This window comes from Henckelia pumila, chromosome 1, assembly GCF_033568475.1.
Source record: "Henckelia pumila isolate YLH828 chromosome 1, ASM3356847v2, whole genome shotgun sequence".
Lineage (NCBI taxonomy): Eukaryota > Viridiplantae > Streptophyta > Magnoliopsida > Lamiales > Gesneriaceae > Henckelia > Henckelia pumila.
In genome coordinates this window covers 84,572,821-84,600,644 of record NC_133120.1, presented here as the reverse complement: position 1 = coordinate 84,600,644, position 27,824 = coordinate 84,572,821, and the positions used below count along the sequence as shown (strand labels likewise).

General features: G+C 35.2%; 3 protein-coding genes and 1 long non-coding RNA gene across 10 annotated transcripts; 2 read left to right on the top strand and 2 right to left on the bottom strand.

Annotated features, from left to right (window-relative positions):
• Positions 1-6,002: 6,002 nt before the first annotated feature.
• Positions 6,003-7,137, top strand: LOC140875077 (uncharacterized). Its single transcript, XR_012148317.1, has 2 exons — positions 6,003-6,176; positions 6,500-7,137. It is a non-coding gene; the product is annotated as an uncharacterized lncRNA (long non-coding RNA).
• Positions 7,138-7,319: 182 nt separating this feature from the next.
• On the bottom strand, positions 7,320-9,628 carry LOC140875074 (protein SEEDLING LETHAL 1, chloroplastic). 6 transcript variants are annotated; one of them, XR_012148315.1, is made up of 3 exons: positions 8,479-9,627; positions 8,163-8,240; positions 7,320-7,680 (listed from the first exon to the last, which is right to left on the bottom strand). XR_012148315.1 is itself a non-coding variant. In XM_073278621.1 (2 exons), exons 1-2 carry the CDS (start codon positions 9,406-9,408, stop codon positions 7,527-7,529), a joined length of 948 nt encoding a protein of 315 aa, XP_073134722.1. In that variant the 5' UTR covers positions 9,409-9,628; the 3' UTR covers positions 7,320-7,526. The 6 variants fall into 6 exon arrangements, 3 of the variants coding, with proteins under 3 accessions (XP_073134722.1, XP_073134720.1, XP_073134719.1); XR_012148316.1 differs by having other exon boundaries at positions 7,320-7,541; XR_012148314.1 differs by having other exon boundaries at positions 7,320-7,544; positions 8,479-9,626.
• A 1,422-nt stretch (positions 9,629-11,050) lies between these two features.
• On the top strand, positions 11,051-13,972 carry LOC140875075 (2-Cys peroxiredoxin BAS1, chloroplastic-like). Of its 2 annotated transcripts, none has more exons than XM_073278623.1 (7): positions 11,051-11,315; positions 11,839-11,913; positions 12,308-12,389; positions 12,494-12,573; positions 13,134-13,259; positions 13,397-13,510; positions 13,673-13,972. In XM_073278623.1, the coding sequence occupies exons 1-7, from the start codon at positions 11,112-11,114 to the stop codon at positions 13,787-13,789; spliced, it is 798 nt and encodes a 265-aa protein (XP_073134724.1). In that variant the 5' UTR covers positions 11,051-11,111; the 3' UTR covers positions 13,790-13,972. The 2 variants fall into 2 exon arrangements, with proteins under 2 accessions (XP_073134724.1, XP_073134723.1); XM_073278622.1 differs by having other exon boundaries at positions 11,051-11,321.
• Positions 13,973-14,247: 275 nt separating this feature from the next.
• On the bottom strand, positions 14,248-17,835 carry LOC140875076 (cytokinin riboside 5'-monophosphate phosphoribohydrolase LOG7-like). Its single transcript, XM_073278624.1, has 7 exons — positions 17,696-17,835; positions 16,767-16,864; positions 15,786-15,816; positions 15,605-15,704; positions 15,387-15,457; positions 14,870-15,013; positions 14,248-14,629 (listed from the first exon to the last, which is right to left on the bottom strand). The coding sequence occupies exons 1-7, from the start codon at positions 17,810-17,812 to the stop codon at positions 14,531-14,533; spliced, it is 660 nt and encodes a 219-aa protein (XP_073134725.1). The 5' UTR covers positions 17,813-17,835; the 3' UTR covers positions 14,248-14,530.
• Between the last annotated feature and the right edge of the window lie 9,989 nt (positions 17,836-27,824).

Genomic DNA, 27,824 nt, shown 5'->3' with positions numbered 1-27,824 from the left:
AAGAAATTGCGGTGCCTCCACGAGTAAATACATATTCGGTTTGGGAACGTGCCTTATGTGGATCAAATAAATATCCAGCATCAGCATAACCAATGATACTTTGATTGGTATCTTTTGAGTACAAAAGTCCCAAATCTGTCGTTCCTCGTAGATAACGGAATATATGTTTAATTTCGTTCCAGTGCCTCTTTGTTGGATATGTATTGAATCTTGCCAATAAATTTACAGCAAAAGATATATCAGGTCTAGTGCAATTTGCAAGATACATAAGGGCACCAATGACACTTAGATATGGTACTTCTGGACCAAGAATAACTTCATCATCCTCACATGGACGGAATGGATCATTTTCTATGTTTAATGATCTTACAACCATTGAAGTACTTAATGGATTTGATTTATCCATATTAAAATGTTTAAGGATCTTTTCTGTATAATTTGCCTGGTGAACAAAAATTCCACATTCTTTTTGTTCGATTTGCAAACCCAGACAGTACTTCGTTTTTTCAAGATCCTTCATTTCAAATTCTTCTTTCAAGTACATCATAACTTCTTGAATTTCTTTATTCGTTCCAATGATGTTTAAATCATCAACATATACAGCAATGATTACACATCCGAATGTTGTTTTTTTGATGAAAACACAAGGGCATATTGGATCATTTACATATCCCTTTTTCATCAAGTGATCACTTAGCCGATTATACCACATTCGGTCTGATTGCTTCAACCCATATAATGATCTTTGCAATTTTACAGAATAAAATTCTCTGGGTTTTGAACTTTGTGCTTCAGGCATCTTAAATCTTTCAGGGATTTTCATGTATATATCACTATCAAGTGATCCGTATAAGTAAGCTGTAACAACATCCATAAGACATATTTCCAAATTTTCAGACACTGCCAAACTAATCAAATATCGAAACGTAATTGCATCCATAACAGGAGAATACGTTTCTTCATAATCAATTCCAGGCCTTTGAAAAAAACCTTGTGCAACAAGTCTAGCTTTATATCTGACTATTTCATTTTTCTCATTTCGCTTTCGAATAAAAACCCATTTGTATCCAACAGATTTTACACCTTCAGGTGTGAGGACTATAGGTCCAAAAACATTACGTTTATTCAGCGAATCTAATTCAACCTGGATGGCATCTTTTCATTTGACCCAATCATGACGAGTTTTACATTCACCAAAAGATTTTGGTTCATGATCCTCATTTTCATTTATGATGTCACAATCCACATTATAAAAAAATATCTCATCAATATCTTCTATGTCTTTTCGGTTCCATATTTTTCCAGTATTAATATAATTGATAGAGATTTCATGATTCTCTTCAGTTTGTGGTTCTGACAGAACATTTTCATCATCAGGTGTTTCTTCTGAAACACCATGTTTTATTTTATGATCATCGTGCTTCTCTATGCCTTTTCTTTTCCGAGGATTTTTATCCTTGGAACCGACTGGCCTTCCACGCTTCAGGCGTTTAATGACATCATGAGTGTCTTCAATCTGTTTCTTTGGAATTTCAATTCGAGCTGGGGCATTTATAGCATGTATATATGATTTTGTCACCCCTTTTGTGTCTGCAAATGCATCTGGCATTTGATTTGCTATTCTTTGAAAATGTACAATTTGCTGTACATCTTTTTCACATTGTTTGGTCCTTGGATCCAAATGTAATAATGATGGTACATACCATGTGATTTCTTTTTCGATGTGTTTTTTTTCTCCCCCTAACACTGGGAATATTTCTTCATTAAAATGACAATCAGCAAAGCGTGCTGTAAACACATCGCTTGTCTGAGGCTCAAGATATCGAATAATTGATGGACTATCATAACCGATATAAATACCGATTTTTCTTTGAGGACCCATTTTTGATCGTTGAGGTGGTGTAATAGGCACATACACCATACATCCAAAAATTCTTAGATGAGAGATATTTGGTTCTTTACCAAATGCAAGTTGCAATGGAGAGAATTTATGATATGCACTTGGTCTGATGCGAATTAATGCCGCAGCATGTAAAATTGCATGTCCCCATATAGAAATAGGGAGTTTTTTTTCATAATCATTGGTCTAGCAATCAGTTGTAGACGTTTAATCAATGATTCAGCTAATCCATTTTGCGTATGAACATGAGCTACAGGATGTTCAACAGTGATTCCCATTGACATACAATAATCATTGAAAGTCTGGGATGTAAATTCTCCAGCATTATCAAGTCTTATTTTCTTGATTGTATAATCGGGAAATTGATTTCGCAATTTTATTATTTGAGCCATCAATCTTGCAAATGCCACATTCCGAGTTGACAATAAGCATACATGTGACCATCTGCTAGAGGCATCGATCAATACCATAAAGTATCGAAATGGTCCACATGGTGGATGAATTGGCCCATAAATATCACCCTGAATACGTTCAAGAAATATGGGTGATTCAGTTTGGATTTTAGCTGGTGATGGTCTTATAATAAGTTTTCCAAGGGAACATGCTTTACATTGAAACTTATTATTCTGAAAGATCTTCTGGTCTTTCAGTGGATGACCATGTGTATTTTCAATAATTCTTCGCATCATTGTTGAACCAAGATGTCCCAATCGATCATGCCAATTTGTTAATATTGATGAATTATCCATCACCATATTTGATTCAATTGGACTTATATGTGTATAATGCAATCCAGTAGGGAGCATTGGTAGTTTCTCAACTACAAATTTCTTTTCTGACTTATATGTGGTAAGACACATATATTTCTGATTTTCATCAGTCATTGTCTCAGTATCATACCCATGAGAATATATGTCATTAAAACTCAACAAATTTCTTTTCGATCGTGGTTAATATAAAGCATCATTTATCAAAAATTTTGTACCATTAGGTAACAAAAATTTTGCTTTACCAAAACCTTCAATCAAGTCTACAGGACCTGATATTGTATTCATCATTGTTTTTGTTGGTTTTAGTTCCAAGAAATATCTTTCATCTCGCAGAATAGTGTGCGTTGTACCACTATCCGGTATGCAAATTTCCATGATATTATTTCCATGTTTGCTCATAGCATTTTCCATATCAAACTTCACAAAAGTGTAATAAAGAAAAATTAAGTACAATACAAATGTAAAATATAACATACTTTATAATACAAAAATGCATGAAAAATACAAATTTGTTACAATTTAGTCCCACCAATCTTTTAATCAATGTCTTCGAAATCATTCAAAAAATCTGCAGCACTGAAACTAGTTGAACCAATTAAATGGTCACTATTTTCAACAAAATTGGTCTTTTTTCCTTTCCCCTTTATCGATTCTTTATAGAGCTTACAAAGGTGCTCGGGGGCTCGACAAGTTCGTGACCAATGTCCCGGAGTGCCACATCTATAACAAACACTCTCGGTTCTTTTTGAGTGATTTTCATTTTCACTCATGTTTTCATGCTGCCTTTTTAGTGGGTGGTGCGTGACGCTCTTTTGAGATGAGTTACTGAAATAACTATCTCGATTATTTTCATATCCACGACCGCGTCCACGACCACGGTCATTTTTACGTCCACGTCCACGCCCACGTCCTCGACCTCGTCCATGACCAAAATCTGGTCTATTCTTTTGATTTTGGTTTTCATTTTTCATTACGACATTTGCTTCAGGAAATGCCGTTGATCCAGTGGGTCGGGATTAATGATTTCTTACTAACAATTCGTTGTTCTTTTCCGCCACAAGAAGACATGCGATTAGTTCGGAATATCTCGAAAATCCACGCACTCTATACTGTTGTTGTAGAGTTATATTCGATGCGTGAAAAGTGAAAAATGTTTTCTCAAGCATTTCCATCTCTGTGACTTCAAGTCCACATAATTTTAATTGCGAGACTATTCGATACATCGCAGAATTATAATCACTGACTTTTTTAAAGTCTTGAAATCTCAACGTATTCCATTCATCATGGGCGGTCGGGAGTATCACTTCCCTTATATGCTCAAATCTTTTTTTCAGCCCTTTCCATAAAGTCATTGGGTCTTTTTCTGTGAGATACTCACATTTCAACCCTTCATCAAGATGTCGGCGCAAGAAAATCATAGTTTTTGCTTTATCTTGTGAGGTTGATATATTATTTTCTTTAATGCTTTCACTTAGACCCAATGACTCAAGATGCATCTCAACATCAAGAGTCCATGGCATATAATTTTTTCCAGTGATATCGAGTGCAACGAATTCAAGCTTTGCCAAGTTTGACATGGTGGTACTAGAAAAATAACAATGCATTTTATTAGTTAATTTCCATTAATATGACAATACAAAACAATGGATAAACGATGAGTACAAGTAAGTGTACAAATAGAGAAAAAGCATGTGGTGGAAAATCGCTGGTGAGTACAAAACTCGTGAGCATGATGATCATAATCGTTATGAAAAATATCCTTAGAAAAGCCAAAAACTCCATCTTCTTCTTTTTCGAAAAAAAAAAAACCGAGGAGAAAATATTTTGAGATGAAGAATGAATTTTGGTGTGATTGAAAATGAGTTTGAGTGAAAATATTTATAGGCCAAAAACTAGCCGTTTGTGACCGTTGGGGGTAAAGAAAAATCGAGTATGTGTTGAATAAAAATTTGTGATAATGATACAATGCATATAATGATAATCATAATTAAATAATTATGTATATCATATCACATTATTATAAGATCGGTGTCGTAGACAGCCTTTTATATGATATTATGAAATTATACCAATATAGTTAGTATAAAGTCAGGTATAGTATATCATATCACATTATTATAAGATCGGTGTCATAGACAACCTTTTATATAATAACATGACATTATACAAATATGATTATAATGTTTAAAAACCTTATAGGCTTTTATACTTGTCGTATCCCTTACCGGGAGTGTGGGATGTCGTCTTAACATCCTCCCAGGATTTATAACAAGTTTTTTAAAAAATTCATAACATGATATTATATATTAATATATACACAATAAAAATATATAAACAGTAAAATAAAAATTCTTACTTGTTGAATATTTTTGACTTCTTCTTGTATTTTGGAGCGTCGGAAATTATAGAGAACCTTCGAGCGATCGTGCTGATAACGTGTTGTGAAAAGTAAAATTTATAAAACTCAAAAACTCAAAATATTCTCAAACTCCACACTTTAAATTTATTCTCTCAAATTGTGTTTTTCTACACAAATGGAGAAACCTATTTATAGATCTCAACGGGAGATTAGTCCAAAAATTAAATCATCATCATCTACATCATCATACACTAATTTTCAAAATAATACAACTCAATTTTCAACAATTCTAATATAATATAATATATTTTCAACAATATATATATATATATATATATATATATATATATAAAATAAATGACAACTCGCTTGAAATTTTGTTTTCAACCATTTTTTACATCACGAAATATATTTTCTTTCTACCAACCAAAGTACCTAACATACCGTAATAAGATTTAAAATCTAACTAATATGTCGGCAATTCAAAAAGTACTCTAATTAATAATACTTTTTACTAACTGTTGTTTCTTAAATAATTATACAAAAAAATTGTATTTCTCGTCTTTTATGTTGGTATCTTTTCATAATTTAACTAATTTATATTGTTAAAATTGAAACTTAGTCTCATATATTTCAATTTTCGGTATTTTTTTTCTCATCTCTTTATCACGATTGTTGATGCGGAACTACATACATATACATATGTCATAATATCATATCAACATCACTTAAAAAATGAACAAAATTATGCAAACTAAATTTGATAAGTGATATATAACACAGGGAGTACTAAGTTCACATGTATTATAAATTTAACTTAATAAATTTACCTCCACACGATTCTACCTGTCCTATGTACGTACGTAGAACCCAATGGGCAATGATTATAGTCAAGTCAACCCTTTCACACATTCTTCTATCTTTCATTAAATTCATCGCAGAAGGTGTAAATAACAGTAAGCCCATGGATCGATCTCAGTGATCCAAATGTGGTTCTAAATTTCTAACCTCAGAAAGAACTTTAAAAAAAAAAGCAGTGGGAAAAGAAAGATCAAGATTTATTTTGGTATGGGTGGGATGGGAAATTTGCTTTCTATGAAATTGGCATTTCTTGGTAAAATGGCTTCCATTGGTGGGTTTCTTTCAGGTATGTCTCTGCAAACGTACGAATTTTTTTAATTGGATTTATCTATTTTATTGTTTTTTTTTAAAAAAAATAGCAAGTGAAATTTTAATGATTTTTATCCTTTTAATGGTATGCCTTTAGACAAAGTCTTGTTAATCATAGTTGATTCATTATGTACGCATCCATGATTGGATTTCTTGTTTTTTTTTTAATCATGGATTTCGGTCATGTAATTTATTGAAGATGATATAATATATCTTATTAGTAAAATTATTATGCTTTGATTTTTTTTAATAAATTGTTATTTATGGTTCTTCATGATACACATTTTCGTTCTATCGCAGGATCTACAAGATCACCAATTTCAGCCAAGAGATATGTTCTAAGTGCATGAGCATTACATTGATTTGGAGGAACAAAAAGTCGTGAACAACAACTTGGATTATTAGGTTCGAAAGTCCAAGTGAACTGCATCGACTCATGATTCCTCCATCATACCGACCTGCAACATATCAAAATTTTGTGCAAACAATAATATATCATATAGTTAATAGTTTCGATATTTTGACTCAAGATACGAAACTATATTAATATTTAATAGAAGTTTTTAGGAATTATTTTTCACTTTTAGGAATCAAAATATTTGCAAAAGAAAAACTATATCATATAGTTATAGTTTCGATATTTTGACTCAAGATACGAGACTATATTAATATTTGAAAGGAGTTTTTAGAAAACATTTTTCAACTTTTAGGAATCAAAATTTTTGCAAAGGAAAAACTGAATAGTGTTTCGTAAAAACTCTTTCAAATATTATTTATATATGTAAATTACCGGGAGCCGCGGATATACGGTGCAACTGAAACATTGTAAAAGTATGAGAATGGGCAGAACTTTTTTGGCGTTAGAAATAAATAAAGTATTTGTGATTCGGTGTACTCAATTACGATTGCTTGTAATACATGCCAATTATTCTCTTTCATTGTTTATGAAAAACAACAAAAAATTATTCGAATTAATGATAAAGTTCTACACATCATATCTATCTTCCTTCCATGGATATGCAAGTTAAAAACTGACCGGTGTGTGTGTATGTGTGTGTATATACAAACACATATCACATCCAATTCAGACATTCTTTTTCATATTCTTACCTTTTGCATATGTAAGGAATCTCAATTCAGACATTTCTTTTCATATTCTAACCTTTTGCACATGTAAGGAATCTCAGTATCATGGATTAAGTACAATTTTCAGCATCTAACAAATATTTTTGTACTGCTTCATACTTGGGAACAGACATCCAAATAACTAAACTTTGGAGACGATCTTGGGGACAATGGTAGCTGGGAGATGTTAGCTAGCTCGTCTCTACTCGTCTCCAAGCTTCTTTCAAACATAATTCCAAACAGAGGAATCAGCTAAGCGACAGGTATCGAAAGTTACAAATATATCAATCCACCAAACACTCAGAATTCGAAGTCAAATTACACACTCCATAATGCACTAAGATGACATTCAGGGCCTTGCGAGAATGAAAGAAGAACCATTAGCGAGGGTAACAAACTTTTGTATTCAGTAAACATTTTTCATGCATAGCAAACATACAAAGCAAACAGTAGATTCAACAAATTGATGCAGGAAAACACACCGGAGAGTGTAATCTCCACCTATGTATGAAACAATGAATGATACAAGCGAGAACAAGTGGATGCATATCATAATTATATTTGTGCAAACATTTCATTCCTACTATAAGGGGCAGATATAGATTCTTAAGCCAACTTCTTGTTTTTTGTTTTTTTTCCCCAAAAAACTCCCTTTTTAAGAAAAACCAGTCAAGAACACTTTTTTTAGCCTTCACCGGATGGCCGGATGGGCACAAATGCTCGGGATCACAGGACAAAACCCAAACAAGAAGATCCCAGTAAACAGAACAAAGCCAATAAACAGCACATAGCTTGATTAGAACCCAAAATCTAGGTTTATGGAAACCAAAGAGTCCACCTCAAATAGGCTCATTGCCGTCCCAAGTTTCAATCAGAAGGCGATATTCCAAGAAAATTAATGGTAGGTGGAACACCCCTGTTCAAGAATCGTTTATTAATGTCAATAAAGTATTTTAAACAACATATATATAAATATACATACATACACATAAAGCTACTGCATAATTTAGCAGCACTTGACTGATTCGAAATTCATACAAAATTCGAACCCCATTTTCATATAAACAAATACTGATAAATGTCAATAACTTTATCTATGATACATGATCATGATCAATATTGTATTTAGTACACCACAAGGGAGAGGCTCTGACCGGGATAGAAGAACCACAGTAGACCTCCAACAGATCCCGAAACCGAGCCTCGGAGGACTTCAACATCATAGGCAATGACAAGCACACTTGTTTCTCCACACACATTTTGTGCCTGGGCTTTATCCTATTATCAAAACTAAAGGAAAAGTACTGCGGGAAGGCAACCAATTCTTTCAACTCCCTCCCCATTTCCACAACAAAGTAATCAAATTTTGGCTTCAGATTCTCCTTTATACTATAACAAAACAATGCTGGGAACCTCCTGAACATCACTATAGTGTCCTTGTAAGAAAATCCCAGTTGCTGTAAGTACTCAATTCGGGGAATGAACTTGGATTCAACGCAGCAGGACAAAAGAGAGGCACAATTAGCAACGTTTTCAATGCCGATGGTACCCTGGAGGAAGTAGAGAGTGGGTCGGAGCTGGCGGCCGACACTGCGGGTTAATAGGCGTGGGCGGCGGTGAATAACGTGGCGGAGATTAACGGCACCCACCTGGGCTTCACGGAGGAGGAAAGTGGCGGCCGGGATGATGATCGTGGATGTTGGGGAAGTTAACAAATCAGGGCACATGACGAAAACACGGCGGAGATCCTGCACGGTGAGACCCAGTGAAAATAGGAAGTTGACAGTGCATTTAACCTGGGAAAGGGGTGTGAAAATCAAAGACGGATGGGAGTGGAGGCAGTAAAGGGAGTCCACACCCAGAGAGTCCAAATAGAGAAGCAATTCTTGAAGGGGAGGAGGGGAAGTGGCTGGTGGGGTTTCGTTTTCAGGCGATATAATGAGGGAGGGGGGTTTGGGTAGAGACGGAAGGGCAACCGCGGATGATTTAGGAGGTAAGTGTAGGCGATTGGGGCGGGAAATGAAGGGAAATTGTGGGTTGCGGAGGTGGAAGGGGGTGGCGGGGAAATGGAGAGTTTCTTGCATGGTAGCTGCTACATTCTCTGGTTCGATTGAGAGTAATATTGGTTGCGGCGGCGGAGGCGGTGGCGGCAAAGTGGACGAAGATAAGGTGCAGAGGCTGCGTGTGTGAATGTTATCTGGAAATCTCGAGTTTTGGAAGCTAACGTCTGTTTTTGATCCATCAGCTACCAAATCTTATTCTTTTTTTTTAAAAAAAAAATATAAACTAATATAATATAATATTTAATAATAATTTGGGAAAATTGCATATATCACCTTGTGAAATCGCATGTTTACTGATAACTTTTTATGAGATTTTTTTGAGCTAGAAGCCCCTTATGATTCTAAATCTGTAGCATACACCTCCCTTATTGTTAAAAAAATGACTAAAATGCCTTTAATGTTATAATACAATTTAATATTAAAATATATTTTGTGTATCACAAATATTATGATAAAATAATTATATATAATTTTCATAGTTATTTAAATAAAATTTGATTATTTTACTCAATTAAATATAAAATTATAAAACAAAATTAATTTAATTATTTATTTAAGTAAGGGTATTTTTGTCAATTTTTAACTGTAAAGAGTGTGTATGTTACAAATTTTGAATCACAGGGGGTTATTAGCTTAAAAACTTTTCATAGGGAGTTATTAGCAAACTTGGGATTCTACAGGTGTGATTTATGCAATTTTCCCTAATAATTTTCATTTAGCCTTCGGTGAAAAAAATAATTTTCATTTAGCCCGTAATATATCCGCTAAAGCTAAACAAGAGATTGTTTTGCGCTTTTTTTTTTAAAAAAATTTAAACTAGAGATTGTTTGGATAAATAAATCATTTTCTATATTTTTTTTAAAAAATAACATAAATTAGATTGGTTTTATGTAATTAATATATCTTTTCACTTGATATAGCTTATATTGTCACATGAAAATTAATAATAATATTCACAAAAGATATGTCGTTTATTGATCTATATATGTTTATCATTATTTTGATTACACTTAGTCTTTTGAATGATAAATTACAAAATATATAAAATCCAATTATATTTCTTTTATTTATTTATTTTTTTAGAGTGATGGTACACATATATATCAATGATTACATTTAGGGCTGATAAAAAATACCAAAATGTCGTCATACCGTTTTTACCGTCATATCACCTTTACACGGTATCATATCGATACCGTACCGAACTATCCCTGATTACATCATAACAAATTCAATATAAAATTTTGTCATACAATAACAAATTTAACGATAAAAAAGGTTTTGTAAGTGTAATCTAAAATATGCATCTAAATGACTTTGCACCTAATATTTTAGACCTCAAGTTTCAAAGTTCTATTAGATTTAGATATTAGACAAGTCCTAGACGAGTTAAGTCATACTATGACAATGATAATACAAAACCCAATAAGATCGGTTAGTACTCAATGGCGGAACAATTTTTGGTCAATATTTTTTTTTTAAAAAAACAATCTTTTCTCGTATTTTCGAAATACTGCAACTACACCTAAAAGAACAAATTTTAAAAAAATAATTTGACCAAAATCATTTATTAAAATATTTAAAAAATAAAATAAAGCTCGTAAAAAAAGAAATATATAATAAATTGAAATATAATTGTAAAAAATCAAGGACAGATTCTCACGGCAGCTGTGTGCACTTATCCACCCACCACTCTTCACTTTCACCCCTAAACCAGAGCTATAATGGCGTGTTCGGCAGCTGCTTCAATGGCCGCACTTGTCTCCTCCAACCCCAATCTAAAACCCTCCATCTTCTCCAAACCCAAGTCTCTCTCCAATTCTCAATCCATCTCTGTTCCTTCCTCGTTTTCCGGTCTCTGCAAACCTTCTGTATCCCACGCTTCCTCTTCTTCCACCTCCAAAAGATGCAGTTTCATCGTCCGTGCAGTAAGTGTATCTGTTGGAGTTCCATCTTTGACTTGCACTTTCAGTTTCTTTTTTTTTTTTTTTATTGCGACCGCGTTCGCGGAATCTGAAAGATTCTTTTTTTCACATATATAATGGGAGACAGAAAATTTAGTCGAATTGGGTGTCTGGAATTTAGTTGCTATTTTAAATGGGTTTTTAACCAAGGATGTTGTTTTTTATTTTGCCCTGAATTGCTAATGTTGGTAAAACGTCAAGCATATCTTTTGACAGTTCACGTTAATGTAGCTGGATTTTTCTTTCCGCGGGGTGGTGTAGATTATATTTTACAGATGATTTTATTTAATCTCACTTTGTTTTTTTTGGTGAGATCAAGACCAAAGAAGTTTTGTCAATGTATTGTCTTTTACAAAGACGAATTCCAATTTTGAATTCAGAAAACTTCTCACATACGTGGACAGCTGTTAAAAGTCTAAATCTTGGGGATAATGATTGAATTTACATACCTCTGTTCTTGTTGTGAATTGTGTAACTTTCTTGACAGAGTGAACGTCCACTGGTTGGGAATACAGCTCCAGATTTTGAGGCAGAAGCTGTGTTTGATCAGGAATTTGTCAAGGTGAACTGAAGGACGATACCGAATAAACTAGTCTGTTAAAGTGTTTCTTTATTGGAAATTCAAAGACGTATTAAAGTTAATTGTTTTCAACAAAATCGATTTTTTTTAAAAATAAAAAAATAAAAAATTAGTGCTTTATGCTAATGGTGTAATTCACTCAATCTCTCAAGATTATTTGTATCATAGGTGCCATCATCAGCTACATCATATTTTTGGGATTGCTTGTTTGATAAGATCATCATTTTGCTATATGTTATTCCACTTTTGATTGTTGGAAGTTCTAGGCTCTGGTAATATGGATGGTTAATCCTCTCTGACCTCAGTCATTGACTCATTCGTATATGCATCCTGGTTCAAAGATTGTACACTATGTGCTCAAGTAGTTTTTGTGCAGGTTAAACTCTCGGAGTACATTGGGAAAAAGTATGTTATTCTGTTTTTCTACCCGCTGGACTTCACATTTGTTTGCCCTACGGGTGAGTATGAAACTGGATCGGTGACCTTAATTTCACTGCATCTTCTGGCTGGTGGCTGTTACTGATGCAGTTTATTATTTCCGCGCTTGATTTTATTTCTGCAGAGATAACTGCTTTCAGTGACAGATACGAAGAATTTCAAAAGTTGAACACAGAGGTGTTGGGTGTTTCAATAGACAGTGTGGTTAGTATCTTTTACTCAAGCTGGTAACAATTCTCGTTTTGGAACCACTCCCTAACTCTTAATATATTGTTGATGAACACTTATCCTTGCAACTGAGAGCTATTTGCCTTTATTATGATGTAATGACTACAATTAGTAGTAATTTTGTTCATTTCAGTACCTATTACCTTCCACCTTATAACTTGTCCTCATCTTTACATTCTGATTGGTTTTCGTTAACACACACAAATTGGTGTTGGCTATCTTTCATGAGTTTGAATTTTTAGGACAAAACAGTTTCTTCTTGGTATCAGAGTCAGGATGTCACAGGTTTAAAACCCGTGTACAAAACCGCTTATGGCTGGCTAGTGGCTACTTTCCATTAGTTTGAACTTTTTGGGAAAAAATGGTTAACAGTGGTTTTGGGGGAGATAACAATCTATTCCCACGCTAGTTTTCTTGTCTTAATGGTAAGATAGATGCTTTCAAATTGTCTACTCGAGTCTTTTATGCTCTAGTGGTTCTTACAGAATCTTGTATCAAGTTGAGCTGCATTGACTTACTACTGCATACACTTGTAGTTTTCCCATCTTGCATGGATTCAAACAGAGAGAAAGTCGGGAGGTTTGGGCGATTTGAATTATCCTCTGGTATCTGATGTTACAAAATCCATTTCAAAATCATACAACGTGCTGATTCCCGATCAGGTACGTATTATATAGTTTGTCCATTTCTGGTTCTCATATGTCAAGCAAACTGTTCTTAAATTTATATATTAATCAAATTTGATGATTGAGAGTTGGCACCGATTAGACATCTTTAATTATTTCTGGTGTTGATTCAGGGCATTGCACTGAGGGGGCTTTTTATCATTGACAAGGAGGGGATTATTCAACACTCGACCATCAATAATCTTGGTATTGGCCGTAGCGTTGATGAAACCTTGAGAACTCTTCAGGTGATCTAATATGTCATGGAACCAAATGTTCCTTGTTATTTTGTTCAGCTATCTGTTGGAACGATGAACTAAATGTGTGCACTAGGTTGATGTATCTTTAAAAAGATTTGATTTTCACCATTAATATCGATAGTTATGACTTTTGTTACTCTAAACATGTAGGCTCTGCAATATGTGCAAGAAAACCCTGATGAAGTGTGCCCAGCTGGATGGAAGCCAGGGGAGAAGACCATGAAGCCAGATCCCAAGCTTAGCAAGGAATACTTTGCCGTTGTTTAAGTTCACCCGAACACCGGTTTGCTTTTAACTTACCGTTTATAGAGGCTGTAGAAAGTTTTGTAGCCATGAAAACCAGATTTTTGACTCTACTCTTGAGAGTTTGATTGCTTGGGATTGACTGACTCTGTTAAATTGAATGGATGATTCTTTCATGTAAGAATAATGTTCCCTTTGATTGCACTATTTCTATTGTGTGTCAATATGTTCCATGTGAGGATATGATGAATTGGGCACTCACAAAGAAATGCCAGAATTTCTGGGAAATGCCACTCGTTGAACATGGTGAAAATCACCCAGTGTAGCATCACATTTACCGGGATTCTTTGAACCTGGACGAAGCATGATAAACATGCAACGGCTGGAGGATTCCAGTGAAGGGCCGGGTATTCCGACCAGCTACTAAAGTTAATTTATCTTTAAGTAAATCAGAAGGAAGTCGAGTTTACATTAACCCCGATCAAGTCAAAGGACATGTTCCTCGTGTATTATATATGGTTGGACGTATAAATTTCTAATGTCTACGTATATTTTGATGCATCCAACCATATATACCACACGAAAAATATTCCTTACACAGCACAAACCAAACTTGTATCCACTTATAATTTAGTCATTAGCTACAGCCGTGTAGTTTCAAAATAACAAAAATGCAAGGCAAAAGTGTGCAGCTGAGCTGTCGATATATGTATATATACCAAATATTGTATGCCCAAAATTTGATGACGCCTGTTCTTCAGCAAATCACAAGGTGGGGACACTTGATTCAGGTACGTAATTCAATCTTTCCACTTCTTCCCAGATCAACTTGGATGTGATCTCATCACATTCTGGAATATGTTCCTGCATCAATTGTACAAAACATGAAACATACCATAATAGAGTGGCTTTCTTATAAAATATGTTGTTGATATAAGATGGTTCAAGAATATTCCATATCGAAACCATGGTACTCGAAAATGAAGATGGAACTAATTGTTACAAGAGTAGCTGGATTCTGTAGCCAATACTTCCTCACCGGTGGTGAAGCTAAAGCACTAGAAAAGCATCAAAGAAGCTCGCATGTTTTGTATAGTACAATACCTCAAGTTCTCTAACCAATTGTTTGGCTGTGGGAGCCGACACGATAATTCTGCGCGCAATGGGAGAGATAAACCCTTCGTCAACAGCCTTGTCCAAAAAACACAAGAAGGAATTATAGTACTCGTCCACATTCAGAAGCCCCACCTGCATGTTCATAAAACCATGGTTAGGGTTCGTGGATGAGTTACAACAGTAGCGACATTGCGTATATGATTAATAAGCATGACTACGAGCCGAATCTTGTATCATTTTTTACACCTTCATATTTGTTCTGGCATGTTTTACAAGCCCTTCCGCCGTCTCCCTACTAAGAGGAGCAAAGCCAGAAGGACTGCAATGGGAAGCAACATGAAAGAGAGAGGGGGCGACGGCTAATGTCAGCCCCGCTCTAGCTCCACTGCCACTTAGCAAATCACTGAAACATATGCATCATAACATCTAGCTCTATAGATGAACTGAGTGATAGATATGTCCCAGTATTGAAAAACTGAACCTATAAATGGAAATGATTATTTACCGGTTTACGGTGGATTCCAAGCTGAGCCCATGTAATGACTTCAAGTAACTCTTCAAGGGTGCCATAACCACCTGAAATTGACGAAAGAAGAATAATCATGACTGTAAAAAGACATGATAAATTTCACCAATTATGAGATTATTTCATAACACAAATGATGTATACAAATTCCAAGAATGCTTGGGCAATATACATATAGACCATGATCATATATATACCAGGAAGAGCAATGAAGGCATCAGCCTGCCTGGCCATCTCTGCCTTTCTTTGGTGCATATCAGATACTGCACAAACTTCTCCAATCGGTTCCCCGGTAATCTATGCATTCAGTACTCAAAACTTTAGAGGAGATCGAAAAATAAAAGAGAACAGGAAATACATAAAAGTTTTGTTCCATACCTCTCGAGGCATGAGAGTCCTCGGAATGATCCTGCAATAAAACTAGATTATTTATGGCACCAGGTGGAGCGGCAAAATGAAGCGATACCACGGTTTATGAACAAGTTACGTAGATCCATGAAAACCCTCATGTCAAATTCGATATCTAACTTATCCAAACACTTCAAATAGCAGAAGGCATGCACTTGGGGAGTGATCCATAAGATTTATGATGTTGGAAGTGACAAAGCAAGCAAACTTTTAAGATATTGAACCCCTTAGGAAAATTTTCATTATTGTGTCACATAAATAGGAAAGTTATCACAACATTTGATCCTATGATGTCTGCCTTTGGGGTGGAAAAAAGGAACCCTTTTCAGAAAAATTGGAGAATCTTGCCAAACAAAATATTATAATCATGAGGGGACATGATAATTGCGCCATTTGAAAGTTGAAACTTAACCAAAAATGAAAAGTTCTATCCAAGCTTGCATATGTACAGGGCATTCAAATAATGCTCAGAGAACATTCGAATGCAGAAACTTTTGTCCGAAAGGCAGGCGGTTCTTAAAAATGTCTGTTCATTTTAGGAAGTGTGTACACTTTAAAGAGCCAACCCTGTCTTCTCAAACATAGAACTGCTTCTACTTTTTTGCTGTCACATCTTTATTGCCTTTCATTAATTTTTACACAAACATCTGCTAGCTAGCCAGCAATATCTCGTCACAAACTGGAAAAGAGACGAAGAACGGCGTAATCCGCGCGCATTTGTATTAGTTTCACATCCATCTAACACATCATATGCCCAAATTGTGTCATGCATGCAACAGATTCCTTATCAAGTAAATTGAATAATTCAAATTCCACGCATAAATATTTTTTTAACAAAATAAAAAGATCATAAAAACTTCACCATTATTCTAAATTTATAATATGATATTTTTGTTATCGAGTGGGGAAATATATATTGTCGTGTATATGAGAGGGAGCATGCATACATACCCTAGAACATGGCGCCCACCATCATGAACTGCCTGAGAAACAAGACCCATCAAACCCACGCTTCCACCTCCATACACCAAATCAATCCTTTTTTCCACCTTCAAAAAATTAAAAAAATAAACATTTTACAAATTCCCACGTTATAATTAATCATCACAAATCTTGAAAAACTCAGAATACGACACCACCGAATTATAAATGTTACCACATTGTTTCATAGAAAAACTCCAGAAAAATGATGTCAATTGAATCCATATTGTACGAAATCATAGCTCCCCGTATGGTTATACGTGCATGAAAAATATTATATGAATAAATTTCCATCGAAACCCGCGACCAGAAAAATGATTAAGGGGGACAAGGTAATGGAGGAGACTGAAACACGCTTAAAAGTGTCATGATTTTTCAAGGGCACGTTTGGTTCCCCGTTGAAAGGCAAGGCCTTTATTTTATTATTACAACATTATTAACCATAAATTACTAAGATCATGCAAGAAGTCTGCTATTAACTGACAAAGATTTACAGCTAGCAATCCCAGCTTCTCTCTCTCTCTCATGCCAAACAAAACTTAATTAAACCCTAATCCCAACTTCCAAAACCCGTATTACTTTTCTTTCATCTGTCAAGTTTTCATAAACAAATACATACAGATGCGAAATGGGAAATTGCCATATCATATTATATTGTGCATTTGAACCAGAAGAAATGTAAAGAAGAATCTAATGCCAGAAGATTTTAGTTATACATAAGATTTTAAGTGCTCTGGATCCTGCAAATGCAGAATAAAAAAACAGTAAAATTAAACTGGATGGAGCAAAAAGATTGATTTTTTATTGAAAGAAATGACATCTTCTAAAAGGGATTTGAGTATATACACTACAAAAACAAGAAAATGAATCAAGAAACACACATTTTCATTAAACATTACCAGTTCTTTGCCCAACTCAACAGCAGCTTGTTGGTAGCTAGCTTTCTTGCCAGAACTGCTTCCACAGAAAACACAAATTCTCTTGAATCTTGAATTTTTCTGCTCCTGATGGTCCATTAGGAATGTTTTCAGGGGGTGAATAATTAATTTTGTGCTTGAGAAATGAAGGTGAGAATGAGCAGAAAATGAATGAGTTTAGTGGTATTTATATACTCGCACCACACCTCTAGGAGCTAGCCATCATTAATTCTCACCCTCACCCTCTCTCCACTTAGCATGATCGAATTATATATATATGGGATTTCTTAAATTTAAGGAAAGTGTTTTACATTTCCAATAAACTTTTGATTTATTCCCTTAATCTTTCTATTACCAAAAAGGCTTGCACGATGATTTTTGCTAATTATATGGCTAAAATCTAGTAATTTATGCTCTTAAGAGTGTGTTTGGAATAAGAGGAAAAAATGAGATTCGAAGAGATTTGGAATTAAAAATTTTATTTTAGGTGTTTTAAAATATAAGATTTCGAAGTCAGATTGGTATTTAATTCAATTTCAAGGAATTTGGTTATTTTAACTATAAACTGAAATCCTTGTCAAATTGAGGTTTCATGTATTTCAACCATTGACCACATAAAACTCATTTTTAAATATTAATTCGGCAAAATATCAATTTTAGTCTTGCACGTAATGGTCTGTGATATTTTTAGTCCGATATATTTTAATAAATCAATTATAGTCCTATAACTAGGGCTGGAATACCGAGCTAAAATACCGATTTTTCGGGATATCTTATCGAACTTTTTTCGAAATATAGACATTTCTTGGTATATTGAATTTTTTTCAATATCTATACGGTACCAATATGAATTTTTTCCATACCAAAATTTCAGAATTTCGATATCGATACCGATATGAATTTTCTTCATATCAATATTTTTTATACGATATACCGAAAACTCACCCATACCTGTAACTATGCATTTTTGATCAATTTTAGTTCTTTAATCAAAATCAACTAATTAAATGGATAATATAATTATTAAAATTTATTACTACGTTGTAAACCATGAGTTCATATCTCATAAATTTTTCTGACATCGTATTTGAAAAAAAAAATTAACAATGATATTGTTCATTTTTTTTTCGAAGGCAAAAGATCCATTCAATCAAAGAGGAACAAATACATCAGAAGACAAGTTAAGAACCTGTCTTACACTGTCAGACAAAGATCTGGCCGACCTTGCTAGCCTATGAGCCGCCTGATTCGCTGACCTATAAACAAAAGATAACGAACAAGAGAGTAGTTCCGACGCAAGGAACCTACAATCTTCCATTAATAAACCCACGCCAGAAACATCTATCGCCGAAGAATGGAAAGCATTAACGACTAAGAGCGCATCCGATTCGACGATTACATTGGAAATATTTAGCTCTTTCAACCAACTGAGAGCCTCACGAATACTCATAGCTTCAGCCATGATTGATGTGAAAATTCCAGGAAAACAACCACAAATAGCTTTGATGACAACTCCAGAAGAATCACGAATGATACACCCATAACCCATACGAGGAGGGTCCTTGAAGACAGCAGCATCTACGTTGCATTTTACAAAATTGATAGGAGGCTTAGTCCAAGAAGAATTGGGTTGCCGAAGAGAAGCAGATGGTGAGGAACCAATACTTTGATTAGCTAGCAACCATTGATGATGGACTTCAACAGCAGATTGATAGACTAGTGTTGGAGATTTTGAAAACCCGTTCCAGACCACATCATTCCTTGCATTCCAAATGTTCCACAAAATCATGGCTGCACTTTCAATGTCAGAAGAAGAATGATTTGTAGATAAAAAGGTCCACCAGTCTCTGAAAGAAGTTGCTGCATTAACCAAGCTCCCAATAGACGTGAGGCACCAAACATTGCGGGCAAAAGAACATCGGACAAGCACATGGATATCAGATTCGGGATCATGATTACAGAAGGGACACCATTCTTGAACATCAATCCTTCTACCTCTCAGAGCTGTCTTTGTTGGTAAGCATCGAGATAATGTTCTCCAAATAAAGTTGCGGACTTTGGGTGGAATCTTGAGTCTCCAAACAAGAAGCCAATTTATTTCATTGCTATCAGGATCTGTTCTTTGAAAGGAAGACAACAATTTATATCCACTTTTCACAGTATAACAACCTTTGCTATCGAGCCCCCAATTCCTTTGTTCATTTAATTACATGATTTTAAATTGAAAGGACTAAAGTTGATCAAAGATTAAAAAAAAACATAATTACAGGACTATTTTGGATTCATTGAAACATATGAGACTAAAAATATCACGCATCAATACATATATGATTAAAAATGACATTTTGCCTAGTATATATAAATTATAAATTTTATATTATTTTTGAAAATTAAATAAAATATGATATTATTTAAATTATGTTTTATAATTGATCCTATATAACAGTTTGATAAATTTATGTAAAAGTCAAGTATTTTATATTTAAAATTTCCATAAATATTAAAAAAATATTTATTTAAAATAAAAGTTTGATTTATTAAATTTTGATCAAAATTTCATACTTTAAAATCTTAAAATATTATTTAATATCAATATGGATTTTTTTATTATTAAAAAAAAATTCTTTTATATTATGAAAAAGAATATATGAACGTTTAAAAAATGTTATTGATTCAAGATATTTAAAAATAAGTTATTTATAATTTTTTTATATTAAATCATATTAAATTTTACTGTAAAATTCAATTCTTAAATCACATTTAACTCTTCATGTCAAATACCAAAATAAAATTCTAATTCCAATTCTAATACTAAATCAAATCTCAATTTTTATTGATCCTAACACTGTGTAATTAAGCTATATACTATGGATTTGGTCCCACTTGTCACATGATAGAAATCGAAAAGGCTAGCAATTGTAATCTACGTGTTGATTTAACAATTTTAGATGTTAGGAACTTAGGAATTAGGATGGATGGAAAGATTGAATCCAAAGTAGTGGGAGTGGACAAAAGATGAAACGCAAAGGAAAAGTGATATGCGTAATTGTCATATGAAGATTTATATATATAACATCGTTTGTAAGATTGCATTCGAGATATGTCCAATATAATTTTATAATCCAAAATTAGTAAAGCAAAATAATTATTTAATATATTTATTAGACATAAAAACTTATGTGCGACCGTTTTGCAGTAATATTTTGTGAGACAAATTTTTAATACGATCCATCCATAAAAGTACTATTTTTATGTAAAAAAAATTGTTTTTTTTTACTATAAATATAGACGATCTCATAAGCAGTGTTCAAATGCATCGTTTAGACGTTTAGCAATCGGCCATTGATTTTTAGAAAGATGAAGCCTATACACGTTATATTAATCGGTCGTCATTTAAATTAAATAATATATATATAATTTTTTTAAAAATATTATTTGCATATCTGTCCATCAATAATTTGAATCAGATAAATTATTGAGGAAATATAAATTAAGCCAAACAAACACTTAGATATTTAGATTAAAAACCCATGGGAGGTGAGTGACCGCCACCTTACACTTTTTGAATTACTGAGTAACGGATACATACTCTTCATTGAATGAAATAGAGATCTATCACTGAATCATTTTTCTTATAATTCAAGACATTGATATTATGATTCAATAGAGATCTATCACTGAATCATTTTTCTTATAATTCAAGACATTGATATTATGATTCATAATGGCCAGAACATTGTTGGTGAAGGGATTATGCTGTGTTAAGGAAGGAGAAGCTATAGGCTTGCTTGAAGCACTATCATGGATTTACAATTTGGAGCTTTCAAATGTTGTATTTGAGGTGAACGCTCAGGTTGTCTACAATGCAGTGAAAGCCAAAGAAATAGATGTTATGGAGTTTGGAGGTATCATTGATCAGTGTAAGCTTATTTTAGCTTTAAACTCGAGTCTTTCGGTTCATTTTGTCTGTAGACAAGCAAACGAGACTACTCATGTGTTAGCTAGGTGATACCCCGGTGAAATATCCCGGGTTATCACCAAACCCGAGTGATTGTCGAGAGTCCGGACGCGAGATGGTTTCTAGGTTGGTGGCAAGAGAAGATCAGCGAAACAAGGAAAATGTGTCTTCCCTTCCCTTGCCAGAGGTCTCTTCCCTTGCCAAGAGGTGTCCTCGCTTCCTAGGCAGAGAACCCTCCGGAGTACCCTGGCCCCGAGCACCCTGACCTCGAGTACCCTGTCACCCGGAGCACCCTGGCCTCGAGCACCCTGTCACCCAGAGCACCCTGGCCTCGAGCACCCTGTCACCCGGAGCACCCTGGTGTCCAGCACCCTGGCGTCCAGCACCCTGGCGTCCAGCACCCTGTCACCCGGAGCACCCTGGCCTCGAGCACCCTGTCACCCGGAGTACCCTAGCCTTGAGCACCCCGTCCTCCCAGCACCCTGGTGTCCAGCACCTTGGCCTTGAGCATCCCGTCATCCAGGCCAGAGGACCCTGCCCAGGCCAGAGGACCCTTTCCGGGCCAAATCAGAACATGGGTCCTACAGCATGGGCATCGTCAGGGATTGCCAAAATAATAATGAATAGGTATGTGAGTTATCCAGAATTTACATGAAGCGTCTTATCACAATTAATAGCTGTCAGAAACCCATACCATGCAATTATTGGGGTCTCCTAGGATTCCTATAAATACCAGATCCCTTAGCCTGGCTATGGTATGTTCTTCAGGTTCTTTTACGTTCATATACATCTTCACATTCACACTTAATTTTTCTAAATCTAATAAGCCCACTCCATACATCTTAATCTAACTTAAGCATCGGAGTGGCGATGCCGGAGAACCCTCTGGCGTCCCACTGACGAGTTTCCTTGTTTCTGGTATGTAGAGGAACTTCAAGACGAGGCGAGGAAGCTTGCTGCTATTTTTATCCCGGGGTCATACCCACCCCCGGGTACACATTTTATGATATTCACATCATTGGCGCCGTCTATGGGAAATTGAGTTTTTGACGTAGATAAGACTTACAATCGAAAAACATCCCTGAAGAGAATTTCTCGTTTTTCACCCACTGAAAAGGGAGAAGCGTCGCTCTGAAACAAACTTAAGATTTCTTGGATGCCTCTTTTTGATCCTTGTTGTTTCTCCGAACATTTTGGATTGAGTATCTTGCTCATTTTCGGGAGTATAGCTGCTTACTCCCCGTTTCTCCTTCGGCTGATTTGGCGCTTCGAAATCGAGAAACGACAGACTGGGGATAGTGGAAAGTGGATGCTTATTTGGAGTTGGAATTGGTTTCCTTTGTTATTTTTTCTGCTTCTTATGGTGATTACGTTTCAATTCGTTGCTGATTTTCAAGTCTCGTATGGTTGTTCGACTCGAAGCAGTTAGCTTTCTGCCCAGTTTTCGGCTCGTAGACCATGTCGTTTTCTCGTGTTGATTTCTGGGCTAGAGCGATGAATTTGGTGCATGGTAAAAGTATTTTGGCGATTGGTTTGGAGTGCTCATTTGTTGCTGGACGGGTTTCGGACTTTCGGCTTTTCAAATGCCCGCCCAATTGCTTCTATCACTGCCATTTAAGGTATTTGGCTTGACACTATATTATACAGTGTTTCCATGATTGCGTACCTTTAATCTTGATCCCCGGGGTGGTGTGAAGCCCCGATATATTTTGGTGATACCCCGGGTGGTGTGAGGCCCCGGTATGTTTTGACAACCCGGGTAATCTGAGGCCCCGGGCTTCTGAACTTACCTTCGATACGAGGATCAGAAAGGTCTATGGGATGGAGTAAATAATGTTATTGACATTATAGTTCGAAGAAAGGAGGGTACTGAAATTGGGGAACTTCTGCAGTCGTATATTGAAGGAGTGCGTCTGTTGCTCATAGTCTGCTATAAAGCATGAGATTCACGGCCATTTGAGGAAGAAAGTAGGTCTTGAGATGAGATGGGTATTAAATTGTGGGAAGATAAGCCTATGTCTTCTTCAATTCTTGGGCCCGAATTCTTGGTCACTTGTGTGCTAATTCCCCATTTGAAGATATCTCCAGACGAGGGCGATGGTGGGTTTCCTCTGTACATGGCTGCTCTTGCTGTCCAGCCATGGGCCTATCGGCTCGATTGTTTGCGGCTCGTGTTGGCATGGCAAAAGGGAATCACTGGGCGGAATTCTGCCGAGAGGAGTATCCCAGCTGGTTTGGTTGTCTTAAAGCATGGTGGAGCTGAGCTCTGGAGGGATAGCGGTGGACGTGAAACCATCTCCGATGGTGATGGCATGCAATCCGAGGGAGCCCAAGATGGTCCCGTTGCAAATCCGGAAGCCCGATGTGTTAGAACCTAATTGGGGGGGGGGGGGGGATTTAGGTTCTATTGACAACTTTAGCAATTTAAAGCAATTATGCTAGTACGCAAGCGGAAGACTTAAAGCAATCAAATATAAGTGCGGTAAATAAATGCGTAATGTAAATAAAGCAGTAAAAGGGATAAGAGATGTTTATGGAAGTTCAACGATAAATCGTCTACGTCTCCCCTTCTTGGTTAAGATCGATTAACCAAGGATCCACTAGCACTTCAACGTCTTGGCCTTGATGGCTCCAAGGATAGCCGTACAATTCAACACTCTTGGCCTTAAGGGCTCCAAGGATAGCCTCAATACAAACACTTGGTTTCACACTCAAGTGCTTACAACGATAGCACAACACACTTGGCTTCACACTCAAGTGTTTATAACAATAGCACAACCAACTCACAAACTATTTTTACAAACACTCTCAAATATATCACACAAACACTTTGATAGTGAGAAATTGCTTGCAAAGGAGAGAAGAGATGAGTTGGGATGTCTCCAAATGACATTGGAAGGCCTCTATTTATAGTTGGCAAAGATTTGAATCTGATTTTGGTGCATGGAGCGTGTGTTGGGAAGTCAAGGAGTGTCAAAAAGTGTTCGGCGCCGCTGTCCCCTTCAAAAATAGCACTGTGCGGATTTTGTGGAAAACTCATATCCATCAATCAAACCGTCGGAGTGGGCTCAAATTTTGACAGACGTTTTCAAACATCCTAATATTCATTCTGAACGGTGGAGATGGGATTTAAAGGTCTCAAACATGCCCAGTAAATTCCGGAAGTCGCTTCATCATATTTTCGCTTCTTATTCTGTGCAACACTTTTACAAAATTCATATCTCACAATCCATTTGTTTGATTGGTCTGAAATTTGGACATAAGGTTTATAACATCCTGATCTTGAGTTTGATTGGTGGATATTTGATTTGGATGTCTCAAACACGTCCAGTAATTTTCGGAAATTGATTCTTCATCCCTCACTTCATGTTCTGCAGAAATAGGTACTGCGCAGCTTTTGTGGAAAAATCATAACTCCATATCTAGTCGTTGGATTGACATGCAATGTTTATATAAGTTTGAAAACATCCTGATATTGACTATGACCGGTGGAGATCGGATTTTGATGTTTCAAACGTTTCCAGTAAATTTTTGAATTTGCCTTTTCATGGTTTCGTTCCTTGCAAAAGTAGGTATTGTGCAGAATATGTAAAAAAAAATCATATCTCTCAATATGGCCATTGGATTGCTCTAAATTTTGGACAGATGGTTCAACACATCCTCAGCTAAATTATGAGTGGTGGAGATCTGATTTTGAGTCATATAAAATTTTCAGTAATTTTCGGAAGTTGTTGCTTCATACTTTTGGCTTTTTCTTGTCCTTTTCTTCATTTCCTCATAACAAGGTTTCATGGCATCCACATAACATTGTGTTCATTATATGAGCAATATGAGACTTCATAAATACATTGATAGCTTCAAAATAATTTCCAATAATTTATTTGTCAATAAATCTAATCTGCAAAATCTCACTTTAAATGATTAGTAACAATTAACCGAGTTTTGTAATCATCAAAACATAATATTATGAGACTTGTTAATGCATTAAAAACATTAATCTCATCACACGAGATTTGTATATGTTTAAGGCGTAACAATCTCCCCCTTTTTGATGATCACAAAACTTGGTTAAATAGGAGAAATAAATGTACAATGTTAAATAAACAATTTAAATTTGCACAATAAAATTGCATGAATAAAACTCACCCTAAATTAAATAATTAGTTAAGAAGAGTTTGTTTATCAAATAACCAATTTTATTCTCCCCATTATATCTTCATTTAAGCATCTAATTCTCCCCCTTAGTTATAGCATCTAATAACTAATTCTCTCCCTTAGTTAAAGTATTTAACAAAACTAATTCTCCCCCTTTTTGTGATAATCAAAAAGACTGGAAAAGTAAATGCAAAAACATGAAAATTGAAATATGATTTCTAAAATACAACACATAAATTTCACATAAATAACAAAATATGAGCGTATAATATTGAATAAATACAATTAATTTGTATTATCCAACATTAAATTGCTTGAATTTAATATTAAGCTTCCCCTTAATATGGCATTATCTTTAGAATACGTCAACAAGTGATTACAACTCAATCATGCCAAGTTCACCACGCAAACGAATAAAAGTATTTTCATCTAGTGGTTTTGTAAAAATATCGGCAATTTGATTTGTCGTGTCAACATATTGAGTTCAACTTTATTTCGTTCGATGTGGTCACGAATAAAATGATGACGAATGTCAATATGTTTGGTGCGCGAATTCTGAATTGGATTCTTTGTAAGACATATGGCGCTAGTATTGTCACAAAAAATAGGAATTTTTGAAAAAGATACACCATAGTCAAGCAATTGATGCTTCATCCAAAGAATTTGCGCACAACAACTACCGGCAGCCATATATTCGGCTTCGGTCGTTGACAACGCAACACAATTTTGTTTTTTTGAAAACCAAGAAACTAAATAATTTCCTAGAAAGAAGCAAGTTCCACTAGTGCTTTTCCTGTCCACCTTATATCCACCAAAGTCGGCATCACAGTAAGCTTTTAAATCAAAGAATGAAATTTTCGAATACCACAAGTCGAGATTTGGAGTATTTGAAAGATATTTGAAAATGCGTTTTAAGGCGAACAAATGTGATTCCTTTGGACATGATTGAAATCGTGCACACAAGCAAACACTAAACATAATGTCCGGTCTACTAGCAGTAGCATATAATAAGGAGCCAATCATACTACGAAAGGAAGATTGATCTATAGATTTACCATTTTTATCATTGTCGAGTCTGATTGCTGTGCTCATCGGTGTGGATGATGATTTTGTGTTCTCAATCTCAAACTTCTTTAGAATATCCTTGATGTATTTGCTTTGGTTCACAAAAAACCCATCCTTGCACTGTTTGATTTGCAATCCGAGGAAATAGTTAAGTTCCCCCATCATGCTCATCTCAAAGTGTTCCTGCATAAGCTTGGAGAAATCTTGACAGAGAGTTTCGTTAGTAGAACCAAAAATTATGTCATCAACATAAATTTGCTCAATCAATAAATCATCTTTTACATTTTTGGTAAATAAAATAATGTCAATCTTTCCTCTCGAAAAACCATTTGAAAGAAGGAAAGTTGATAGTTTTTCATACCAAGCTCTTGGAGCTTGTTTCAAACCATACAAAGCTTTGTTTAGTCTATACACATGATCAGGCAATAATGCATCAATAAAGCCATCAGGTTGTTCAATATAAACTTCCTCTTTTAGTTCACCATTCAAGAATGCACTCTTAACATCCATTTGAAATAACTTAAAATTTCTAGAGCAGGCAAAATCAAAAAACATGCGAATAGATTCAAGTCGAGCAACAGGAGCATATGTCTCATCATAATCAATGTCTTCTTCTTAACTATATCCTTTAGCTACAAGCCTAGCTTTATTTCTAGTGATAGTACCATGCTCGTCAAGTTTATTCCTAAAGACCCATTTAGTACCAATAATAGATCTATCATGCGGCCTAGGAACAAGATTCCAAACATCATTGCGCTTGAATTCATTTAATTCATCTTGCATAGCAATAATCCATGAATCATCTAATAAAACATCATCAATGCACTTAGGTTCAACATGCGAAACAAAAGCAAGATGATTGCAAATATTATTAAGTGAAGAGCGAGTGGTTACTCCCTTCGAAGGACTACCAATGATAAGATCCATCGGATG

Excerpts from the sequence above, each read along its gene's own strand:
- LOC140875074 (XM_073278618.1), bottom strand. The coding sequence starts at position 9,408 with ATGCAAGAAACTCTCCATTTCCCCGCCACCCCCTTCCACCTCCGCAAC.
- LOC140875075 (XM_073278622.1), top strand. The coding sequence starts at position 11,112 with ATGGCGTGTTCGGCAGCTGCTTCAATGGCCGCACTTGTCTCCTCCAAC. Across the intron at positions 11,914-12,307 it reads TTGATCAGGAATTTGTCAAG|GTTAAACTCTCGGAGTACAT; the intron begins GTGAACTGAAGG and ends GTTTTTGTGCAG. Across the intron at positions 12,390-12,493 it reads CACATTTGTTTGCCCTACGG|AGATAACTGCTTTCAGTGAC; the intron begins GTGAGTATGAAA and ends TTATTTCTGCAG.
- LOC140875076 (XM_073278624.1), bottom strand. The coding sequence starts at position 17,812 with ATGGACCATCAGGAGCAGAAAAATTCAAGATTCAAGAGAATTTGTGTT. Across the intron at positions 15,014-15,386 it reads TTGGAATCCACCGTAAACCG|GTGGGGCTTCTGAATGTGGA; the intron begins GTAAATAATCAT and ends ATGAACATGCAG. Across the intron at positions 14,630-14,869 it reads AATTGGTTAGAGAACTTGAG|GAACATATTCCAGAATGTGA; the intron begins GTATTGTACTAT and ends CAATTGATGCAG.